This window comes from Entelurus aequoreus, linkage group LG01, assembly GCF_033978785.1.
Source record: "Entelurus aequoreus isolate RoL-2023_Sb linkage group LG01, RoL_Eaeq_v1.1, whole genome shotgun sequence".
Taxonomy (NCBI): domain Eukaryota; kingdom Metazoa; phylum Chordata; class Actinopteri; order Syngnathiformes; family Syngnathidae; genus Entelurus; species Entelurus aequoreus.
In genome coordinates, this window is record NC_084731.1 from 55280449 (window position 1) to 55292813 (window position 12365).

Sequence of the window (12365 nt, forward strand, 5' to 3'; positions counted from 1 at the left end):
TGTAAATAAACATTCTTCAAATCTTTCTGTAACTATCTAATTTACAAACAGTGCCTGCATGCCTCTTATAGTCCAGTGCGGCTTATACTGTATATGGAAAACATTTGTTTTTCTTCTAAAATTTACTGGTTGCGGCTTACAGTCTGGAAAATACGGTCAATGAAAAAAAAACTTTAAAAAAAATGCCACACTGTTAATATTCTTTACATAATATACAAAACCCAAAACCAGTGAAGTTGGCACGTTGTGTAATTTGTAAATAAAAACAGAATACAAGATTTGCACATCCTTTTCAACTTACATTTAATTGAATAGACTGCAAAGACAAGATATTTAATGTTTGAACTGAGAAACTAAATTTTTTTTTTGTTGCAAATAATCATTAACTTAGAATTTAATGGAAGTAACACATTGCAAAAAAGTTGGTTCCGGATGGTTCTTTTCCGGATGGTTCTTTTCCTCTTTGTTCCGGAGGACACAACGTCCACAGTTTCCCAAAACAATTTGAAATGTGGACTCGTCAGACCACAGAACACTTTTCCACTTTGCATCTTTCCATCTATGAGCTCAGGCCCAGCGAAGCCGGCGGCGTTTCTGGGTGTTGTTGATAAATGGCTTTCGCTTTGCATAGTAGAGTTTTAACTTGCACTTACAGATGTAGCGATCAACTGTAATTACTGACAGTGGTTTTATGAAGTGTTCCTGAGCCCATGTGGTGATATCTTTTACACACTGATGTCGCTTTTTGATGCAGTACCGCCTGAGGGATCGAAGGTCCATAATATCATCGCTTACTGTTTTGTAGTGATTTCTCCAGATTCTCTGAACCTTTTGATATTACATACCCTACATGGTGAAATCCCTAATTTGTTTTAGAGTCCTTGTTTGTGAATGACTGAGCATTTTATGGAAGCTGCTTTTATACCCAATCATGGCACCCACCTGTTCCCAATTAGACAGGTCACCTGTGGGATGTTCCAAATAAGTGTTTGATGAGCATTCCTCAACTTTCTCAGTCTGCATATTCCACTTTCACAATTATCAATGGTATTGACTGCACAATTCTATGGTTATCATCACACTTTTCCTGGATGGCGTCAGACACAAGAAACTAACCTGACGTTTCTGACGGCATCGGGCGTCAAGGTGTGTTTTTTCCGTCTCGTCACACGAATTCTTCGGCTTTGGCGCTCTTCCGCTGTAGAAGCAGCAACCGCGAGTAAAACACACCACGCCATCTTTAAAAAACAGCTTTACTCATGTCTATATAGTGTCATGGATACAGTACAGTTTTTAAATAGCCAAATAATCAAATCTTGATATGTCAGCGTTGTTTCACACCTGGAATAAAGACACGGTACTCATAGCTGCCACATAGCACATTACACCTTATAGACACCTTGGAAAACAGTAAAAAAAACAAAAAAAAACCCCATTCAGCACTTTGCGGCCTTTTCACAGACGAGGGTGGCCAAAAGGGGCCGACTTCTCGCTGGCAGGTCGCCATGGCAACTAAAAGGGAGGTGGCCGGACAGGGGTCGTCAGGAGCAGTTTGCGACGGCGCGGAGCAGCATCGGAGAGGAGCTACATAGTCCAGAGCGCCGCAATGATTGGCTCATCATGTGTTGCCTAGGCTACATCGTGTGGTACGGAAGGGGGAGGGGCTACGCGGCGTCAACAGAGGAAAGGAGGGAAAGAGAGAATTGGACCCATGAACCTGTGAAGAGAGCGCCTCCCGCTAACAAGGCCCACTTACAGCAAAACACGCACTAAGGTCCGACGGAGAGAAGGAAAGAGTGAGAGAACAGTCACTACTGAATACACGGCCAATATATCGTTTTCCATATATATTTCCAATATATACTTCATAAAAAACATAAGTCATCCATTTTATATACACACACACATCGAGTAGTACCTTGCATAACCGATAGAGGGGGTAACGTGTCGAGTTGGAAACGCAGACGACGAGCCGTAGACCTGGGAGCACAAAAAATCCACAAGGACGAAGGAGACCGGGAGCACTGGGTTGGACCGGGAGAGACCGGAGAGAGTCCCCTCTACCGCAGCGAGAGCAGCCCCAAGAGTTCGAAGGGTCGGACTCAGGCTCGGTATCGCACGAGGAGGAGGAGGAGAAAGGTGCGAGGGGAGGCCTGGGGGGCCACGCCAGGAGAGAGGCCCGGCCCCCACCGGCACCCTGATCCCACGCTCTCCAAGTTTTGGCACGTCACCCTCAAAAGGCCGCGAGCATGTGTCCGTATAGGTAATGAGAATGCACTGCAAAGACAAAGAAGGTCAAACGTTACATTCTTTACATTGTTGTATTTGACTTTCTATCTATACATATTAGTGAGCAACATGTAGTTTTTATGACTATTTTGTTGTTTTTCATTACGATTGACTTCTGTTAGTCTATGTCAAAACCTGCACTGTTGCAATAATACAAGTCCTATCCTTATTTTTCGGACTAAACATATTCCTCCTTTCAATTTTGACAGACATATTGCGTGTACTGCAAACACGAGCATGTCTTTTCAACTTGACAACTATCTGGCCATGCAAAAAAAACACATTTGTTTGTTTATTTAAAATGGATATTAACACAGGGGTGTCTAAACTTATTTTGGGATAAAAAAAAACAAAAACAACAGGAAGAATGTAAAAAAAAAAAAAAAAAAAAATTTAAAATAAATATATATATATATATATATATATATATATATATATATATATATATATATATATATATATATATATATATATATATATATATATATATATATATATATATATATATATATATAATATGGACATATAATACGGACATATAATATAGACATATACATACATATATACATACATATACTGTATATATATATATACATACATATATACACATATACTGTATATATATACATACATATATATATATATATATATACATACACATATGTGTATGTATGTATATATATATATACATATCTATACAAGAAGTGGTCAACTGAAATGGTTTTCACTTCACAGGTGTACTTGAAGCTCATCAAGAGAATGCCAAGAGTGTGCAAAGCAGTAATCAAGCAAAGGGTGGCTATTTTGAAGAAACTAAAATATAAAACATGTTTTGAGTTATTTCACCTTTTTTTGTTAAGTACATAACTCCACATGTGTTCATTCACAGTGTTGATGCCTTCAGTGACAATCTACAATGTAAATAGTCAGGAAAATAAAGAAAACGCATTGAATGAGAAGGTGTGTCCAAACTTTATATGTATATATATATATATATATATATATATGTATATATATATATATATATATATACATACATACATACATACATACATATATATATATATATATATATATATATATATATATATATATATATATATATATATATATATATATATATATATATATATATATATATATGTATGTATGTATGTATGTATGTATGTATGTATGTATGTATGTATGTATGTATGTATGTATGTATGTATATATATATATGTATGTATGTATGTATGTATGTATGTATGTATGTATGTATGTATGTATGTATGTATGTATGTATGTATGTATGTATGTATGTATGTATATATATATATATATATATATATATATATATATATATATATATATATATATATATATATATATATATATATATATATATATATATATATATATATATATATATATGTTAAAGGCTTTTTCCTATTTTTAAACCCCAGTAGAACAGGAGAGAAGGGATTCATATGGCACCATTCTTTGTTGGATCTTGCGTGAGAGGGCGTATGGGGTTGGGGGTGGGCTGGGTAATCATTTTGCAATGCAGTCTGCTGAAAATAATGGAAAGCGCCACACTACATAGCAACTGTCGCTGTGGTCAAAGTTGCAATTGCCACAAAACACATTTTAAGATATTTTTTTTAAGATTAAGATTAAAGTACCAATGATTGTCACACACACACTAGATGTGGTGAAATGTGTCCTCTGCATTTGACCCATCCCCTTGGGGAGCAGTGGGCAGCAGCGGCGCCGCGCCCGGGAATCATTTTTGGTGATTTAACCCCCAACTCCAACCCTTTGTTGCTGAGTGCCAAGCAGGGAGGTTATGGGTCACATTTTTATAGTTAGCACTCTACTGCAGTCTGGTAGCTAAAGTAGATAGTGCTCTCCCCAAATTCGTCACGTTTCATGGGTCAGGTGAACCGCGACGAATGGGGCCATATGAATTCCCTTCCTACTGTAATTAATAACAGTGCACTTTGGGCTTGATATACGAGAGGCGTGCGTGTACTAAAACACGTGCAAACTTGATAGCACACACAATGCTACTACACGGGTGTAATAGATCACTTAACAGTGAGCAGAATAAGGCGTGAAACCCATTTTGCGTCTCTGTCTTCATGAATATGCAAAATATATGCTGATTAGCAAAACGTCCACAATACTGGGAGGAGACGATGCAAATTTAATTATGTAGCACGAGCAATGGGATTTATCAATACCCATCACCGTTTTGCGAGCACTATTTTGTGTTTTAATTAGCACGTGTTTAAATTGACAGTTCCGTACACGGCTTCAGGATCAGTGCTCGGGCTACACAGACACATGATGAAAATATGCTAATCCTCCGTCATACGTGTCAACATTTTGGACAGTAGAAATAAAAAATATTAGCCATATCAGCTATTCAGCCACATTCTTTTATAATTTTTTTAACTCCTAAATGGTGTCATTTAATCTTTTTTCTATTGACGTTAGTTCTTTTCACATAAAATATATTTTATTCAAATATTTCTGATATTAAAACAACTTCTTTAAGTATGCATTTTTTGCATTTTGAGCAGTGCAAGTGCCCCGTACATGCAAAATCTTCATTTAAATAGGGCGGTCTGCACCACTTTTCAATTGTACAAGCAGTTTTAGACCACAGGCAACATCCCCACTAATAGTACACACTATTCCATAAATTGCACACGCTGTTTAGCGCGTGGTGTTTGGATCTTACTAAATCAGGCATTTTGTCATCTATAACACAAAGCTGACAATACGTTGTGCCTTTAAATACTAACGACATGTAATGTCTGTTTTTAGCATTTCTTTTTACAAAATACAAATATATAAAAATGGGCCCCGCATACTTTGACTTTTTAGCAAGTGGCCCTTGGTGAAAACGATTGTATACCCCCATATTTTCATATATTCTAAAAAAATGTTGTTAGAATAAAATGCTTGTTCCCCCGACTTATGATTTTCAAAGCAAGTACGTTATCCATCAAATTGTACTTAAAAAAATAAAAAAATAAAAAAAAAAATATATATATATATATATATCTGTGATGTGGCCCTCAATGAAAACCAGTTTGACACCCCTGATTATACTGTGGTCACCGCTTTAACGTACAAATAATTCATCACCTTACACCTCATTTCCTCTCAAATAATAACTACAAATGATGCCAATAGTGAGCTGTAATTACAAATGATAATACTTCCACAAGACATTGTTACAAAACACACACCCACACACACACACACACTACACTCTGCAGGGCACAGATGGCATCTGTAAAGCTAAAGTTTGCTGTGAAGCTTCATTAAGAGAAAGTAACCGAGTGCATTCCAAAACAAAGCAAAGTTAATAAGATGGACAATATGATTTTTTCAACTGTTAAGACAGAAAATAAAAAAGAACCAATTATAGACGATAAAAAAATAATTAATCATTGAAAAGCTTAAATCTAATATTGTATTTGATATTTTCTATCAATTTGCCAATTTTGTGTATTAAATTGTGAAAGCTGACATCATTTTGAACATATTTATTTGTCGTTTATTTCATCACCGATTAGTATATTTTCGGACTTCTTGGATTAGTCAGTGGCGTTGTTAGTTATTTAATGGCATTTTATTTATTGATGTACTGTATTTCTTCCCTGCGGGACATATAGAGTAGTGTTTGGGGAAATGAATCTACGACTACTAACCCAGGCTAGAATGCAAAATAAAATAAATACATTTTTTAAAGTATTATTTCAGGTAAGTGTCATTAAAGGCCTACTGAAATGAATTTTTTAAATTTAAACGGGGATAGCAGATCCATTCTATGTGTCATACTTGATCATTTCGCGATATTGCCATATTTTTTGCTGAAAGGATTTAGTAGAGAACATCGACGATAAAGTTCGCAACTTTTGGTCGCTGATAAAAAAAGCCTTGCCTGTACCGGAAGTAGCGTGACGTCGCAGGTTGAAGGGCTCCTCGCATTTCCCAATTGTTTACACCAGCAGCGAGAGCGATTCGGATCGAGAAAGCGACGATTACCCCATTAATTTGAGCGAGGATGAAAGATTTGTGGATGAGGAACGTGAGAGTGAAGGACTAGAGTGCAGTGCAGGACGTATCTTTTTTCACTCTGACCGTAACTTAGGTACAAGGGCTCATTGGATTCCACACTTTCTCCTTTTTCTATTGTGGATCACAGATTTGTATTTTAAACCACCTCGGATACTATATCCTCTTGAAAATGAGAGTTGAGAAATGGACATTCACAGTGACTTTTATCTCCACGGCAATACATCGGTGAAGCACTTTAGCTACGGAGCTAACGTGATAGCATCGTGCTTAAATGCAGATAGAAACAAAAGAAATAAGCCCCTGACTGGAAGGATAGACAGAAGATCAACAATACTACTATCAGGAGGCACCGAACCAAACACTGGACCTGTAACTACACGGTTAATGCTGTGCCGCCTGTCGAAGCCTAGCAATGCTGTTGCTAACAACGCCATTGAAGCTAACTTAGCTACGGGACCTCATCAGAGCTATGATAAAAACATTAGCGCTCCACCTACGCCAGCTCTCATCTGCTCATCAACACCTGTGCTCACCTGCGTTCCAGCGATCGACGGCGTGACGAAGGACTTCACCCGATCATCGATGCGGTCGGCGGCTAGCGTCGGATAGCGCGTCTGCTATTCGACTCAAAGTCCTCCTGGTTGTGTTGCTGCAGCCAGCCGCTAATACACCGATCCCACCTACAGCTTTCTTCTTTGCAGTCTCCATTGTTCATTAAACAAATTGCAAAAGATTCACCAACACAGATGTCCAGAATACTGTGGAATTTTGCGATGAAAACAGAGCTGTTTGTATTGTGATACAATGTGTCCGAATACTTCCGCTTCAACCATTGACGTCACGCGCATACGTCATCATACATAGACGTTTTCAACCGGAAGTTCCCCGGGAAATTTAAAATTGCATTTTATAAGTTAACCCGGCCGTATTGGCATGTGTTGCAATGTTAAGATTTCATCATTGATATATAAACTATCAGACTGCGTGGTCGGTAGTAGTGGGTTTCAGTAGGCCTTTAAATATGTAAAATTATTACACACATATGACAGTATTTGATATCATTTTTACAAATTAATTTTTGCACTTTCTCTTCATAGTTACACATCTAACTTCTGAGTTGATCCACTATATAAGGATAAATGGTCAAAAATTTAAATTATTTGCATACCTAAATAGAGAAAATAAAAGCCTACATAAGCTACTTTATTTGTTGACAAGTGAGAGGACGACAACCAACATTCTAAATGCCTGTAAATGGTATTTTTATTAATAATGTTCATTAATCAATTGAACATGTATTAGCCTACCTGACTAAAAGTTTGGTTACTGTTATAATTTAAAATAAAAATAAAAATAAAACAAAAATATATATGTATGTATATATATATATATATATATATATATATATATATATATATATATATATATATATATATATATATATATATATATATATATATATATATATATATACATATATATATATATTTATGTATATTTATATATATATATATATATATATATACACATAAACATATATACACATATATAGTATATACATACATACATATATATGTATATATACACATATATATGTATATATATATATATATATATATATATATATATATATATATATATATATATATATATATATATATATATATATATATACTGTATGTATACAGTATATATATATTTATATACATATATTGACATACATATATATATAGTTTCTAAAACTAAAAAACGCAGATATTGTCTGACTAGAAGTCAATGGAAAAGTATTTGCTGGTTTCTGTTGGCATTTAGCCAGCTTACCTGTTCGCATTAGGGCTCCTGTTAGTAAGCCAAAAGGAATTAGCATGAGTAGGTCCGCACCGCAGAAGGGTCGAGCCTCGGTGACGCTGGGGGCGGAGCTTGGCACCGAGTGGCGTGCAAGAGAGAACACAGCATGCAGTTAGTAGAGACAAAGTTTAGAGCAGGGGTGTCCGAACCTCTTAACTTGGGGGGCCGAATTGGGCTAAAAAAATTTGGCCAGGGGCCGAAAGCCTACTGCCTGTAAAATAATTATATATATATAATTTAATATTTATATAATACATAAATAATTGAATATTAAAAGTAGGATGAAAGTTCGACTTCTACCATGTTTACTTCCGTTACGACCTCCTTAAAGTTTTGTAAACAGTCAGAAATTTCAAGCACCTAAAATGCGCCAAACATGGATAAGTGTGGAGAGAGTGTTTTGCGTTTTTCCCATCATGCATTGTAGTGGATCTAAATATGTGGAATTTTTAATTATGTATAATGCTCTGACATTTTTCATAATATCCAGTTTAGCGAGCAGGTTGTGTTGTGTGTGACCATGTGGGCCTCGCGGGCCAAACTGAAGACACGCGGGCCGTACTTGGCCCACGGGCCGTAGTTTGGACACCCCTGGTCAAGTTTAGAACAGGCTGAAGCACAAAAGTCCAAAGTTTGGGAGATGTGGTCAGTCCGCACCTTCAGGCTGGAGCTGCTTCTTGGGCAAGAGGTTCATGGAAGGTGGCAAGGACATGGAGGGCATGCGGAATCCAGCAGGCAGCGTTTCCATGGAGCCCGCCATCATCCCCAGCCCCGCCCCACCCTCTCGGGCCCGAAACCTCTTTCGCCACGACGGCGAGCGTCGAAAGGACTTGTCATCTCCGCTCTGCGAAATCAAGCAGACGAGTGAGGACGTGTGCGCGTGTCAATTGAATCAGAGCGAGCAGCAGGACGCGGCACCTCCTCAAGTCGCCGGTCGGTCCCCAAGGCTAACACGTTGTTGAACTCCCGGTCCAGAACCTGCCGGGCCTGGGAAAAGAAACAACAACAGAAACCGTTAAATAAAAGCCATCCTCAAATGTGACGATGACGACTACTCCTGTGAGTTACATGTACTAAACTTTAGGATTGGGGAATCATTCCAAGTGAATTCTCAGTGAGCCACTGTGGATCAGAGAAGAACTGGAGCAGAATGAAGCCAGCACGACGAAACGCTGGCTTCCAACATATTTCTGCAGTGTCCAGGACAATTCAACATAACCGTCAGCAACAAGGAAGGGACTAATGGCCAGATGACTTCTTGCATAGATTGCTAAACTATGCCGACAGAAATGGAGTAATCTGCTGCCCTAACTGGTACACAATGTTATTGCCCATGGAAAAGCTTTTTGTATCAGGCGAGAAGGAACACAATAAAAGAAACTGCATTTTGATGAAAGATTAACTGTTTGCACTATCAAACCCTGCAGTGGTAGAAACTTTTTTCCACTTTTTCCCAAAATCAACTGGAAAAAACTTCCCCGGCCAGCTGGACTAAACGGACAACTGTCAATCGAGTGAGTCACACGCAGCACGTCATGCGTGTTATTTCAACTACAGTTGAGCTAGCTGTGTACAAACAAAACATGAAATAATACTTTAAGATGATTGTTAATGTTTTTCACTCAGTACAGATTGGTGTCCTATCGCATTGTGTTGTGCATCACAAACTCACAAGAGATTCAGCGGCTGATGCAGAAGGTAGCTTACGGCTAATGTCGTAGCATGCCGTCGCAAGGCGATGTGTTACAATGCTAGATAAACAGTAGGGCTGTGAATCTTTGGGCATCACATGATTTGATTCGATTATTGTGGATAACGATTCAATTCAGAATCGATTCTCCATTCAAAACGATTCTCAATTTAAAATCAAGACTTTTTTTAATAACATTGGGTGCCAGTTCTATGATTAACTATATTCCTCCATAAAATAGATAAACAGCTGTGATACATTTCTATATTACTTAAAAGATAACAGGTTTTGTTTCATAAAATCATCAAATACAAATAAGGCAACAAGAGAAGTATCCAACATTTATCTTTTCTAAAGTAAATCTGTACAGCAGATATAGATAATCTACATCAACAATATTATTTGTCTGAGTGGCTGGACAGAACAGATAAAAAAAAATACAAAACGTAATTTTTGATATTTTTGAATTGATTAAAAATTGCAATTCATTCGAAAAAAATTTTTTTTGACACGCCTTAATAAACAGTACCTCAGTGTTCGCTCTTACAATAACAATGTTGCTACAGCTTGGTTATTATACTGGTTACAAAACATAAATGAAGTATTGTTGAAGTTTTTTTTAAAATTAAATTTTAGAGTAATTTACGGGCAGAATGGATTTATCCTCCTAGAACAAGACGATTTTTACAAGTTAGAATGCAAAAAAACAAACGTATGTGTTCTTTGTCTCTCCTAAGGATTATAAACAATAAGCAAAATCCCCCAAAAATGTGTGACTCCCCTTTAAATACAAATTAGTTGGCAGGGGATTTTTTTTAGTCTAAGTCTCATGTTGCCAAGTTGAACTTGTGCGTTCATCTCATGGAACGATTCACAAGAACAGGTTCCCTTTTACGTGTACTGTTGCAAAGCACCTGTGTGTTCTGCATGGGAATCTGCAGGATGAGGGCCAGGCTGCTGTAGTCGAAGGTCTCGTCCAGAGCGAGGAGCGCCCCGTGAACGCCACTCTCCAAAAGGTTGCCGCAGTATTCCCTCAGACCGATGGACTGGACCCAGTGGATGACTTGCTCATTGGTCCACACCAGCACGTCTGTGGCAAACAACAGGGGCTCCAATGTGCTTACGTACTCCAACAGGGATCATGCAGAGTATTTAGTCGAGCATTGATGAAGAGCGAGATTAGAAGGAGACAGAGAGATAAAGAGATAATGTGTCAAGTGCCTGGCACACTCCCTTTGTCAGTTTGCAGGCCAGCTGTCAGTAAACTTTCAACGGTGGAACAGGCGGCGTGTGTGTGCATGTCCACACAGGCCGGGGGTCCGATTTGGACAACAGCTGAATCAAGTTCATGTACACAGTCTAAGGTCAAAAGGGTGAGAGGGCAGGCCACAGTGGATTAGAGTGTGTTTGTTTTGTGTGTTGGAGACACAGAAAGCTAATAAAGTATTTGTGGAAATATTGGCGGGGCTTTGGTTTTTTTAGGGCTGTCAAAAAAAAAACAAGTTAACTCATGAGATGGTTAAGGATACTACATTAAAAATTTGACAGTAACACAATCGTACAAAGCGACTAGGTGAAAAATCTCAGTGTCACTCTCTCGTTAAGTCACACATTAAAAGTGCCGTATGTAATAATGTGGCCAGAAATTGTACTGCAATCACGGTCAAAATTCTGTAGTCCCCTCCCTCTCTCCCTGACTGAGGTTGCCAGATACACAGCCAAATTAATCTCGATGGACTGGGCTACTCCAAGGAACTTCAAACTTCCACTCCCTCTTACTAGGGGTTGAGGTACTGTGACCATAATAGCTGAAAAGACAAGCGTTTTGTCAATAACAAATCTCTAACCAACACATTTTACACAGAAATGAGGCTATTTTCAGGAAGAAGTATGTCATGCCTGCGTACAATATCGCAACAAATGGCAATCATATGGTTATTGTCAGTACTATCAGAAAACAAAGACTAAAACGAATTACTGGTGAAAATAAGTAGAGCATGCTTAGCAGCCTAATGTACGCCCATAACTAAAGAGGAGACATTTTACCAAGGTATGCCTATAGGCTACTGTTTCAAACGTTTCAGATTACCATATAACTTGGTCCATGTAGTCCACAATATGGAATTATTTTATCATGTGATTTGGCTGTGTCCATAAATTTCACATTGCCATGATGACAGCCGTCCAAAAGTTGGACCCCATTTCCTCAGTGTGTCAGCATATTGAGAACGAAATAGGCACTGAAACTACCCATATCCACATAGGGTTTATTTGTTTAAAATATATATTGTTCTGTCAGTTGGATGATACATCGACCTACAGGCTAACAAACGGGCATATATTTCCCCCGTTAGCCTATATGTCGATGTGTCATTGACCGGGCTATCATGCTAAGCATTCGTTGCACGAACATACTAGCTGTGTTAGACAAGATCATAGACTGTATTGGACAATATAGTTT

General features: G+C 37.8%; 1 protein-coding gene across 10 annotated transcripts in view; it reads right to left on the bottom strand.

Moving 5' to 3' along the window:
- Positions 1-1267: 1267 nt before the first annotated feature.
- ppfia4 (PTPRF interacting protein alpha 4) overlaps positions 1268-12365 on the bottom strand; it is a 322419-nt gene continuing 311321 nt past the window's right edge. For all 10 annotated transcript variants that reach the window (XM_062054768.1, XM_062054777.1, XM_062054770.1 and 7 more), the window contains 5 exons: positions 10819-10994; positions 9133-9201; positions 8872-9058; positions 8188-8285; positions 1268-2277 (listed from right to left, as the gene is read on the bottom strand). In XM_062054768.1, the coding sequence (XP_061910752.1) occupies positions 8227-8285; positions 8872-9058; positions 9133-9201; positions 10819-10994 (491 nt within the window). In that variant the 3' untranslated portion in view covers positions 1268-2277; positions 8188-8226. The remainder of the gene's footprint in view (positions 2278-8187; positions 8286-8871; positions 9059-9132; positions 9202-10818; positions 10995-12365) is intronic.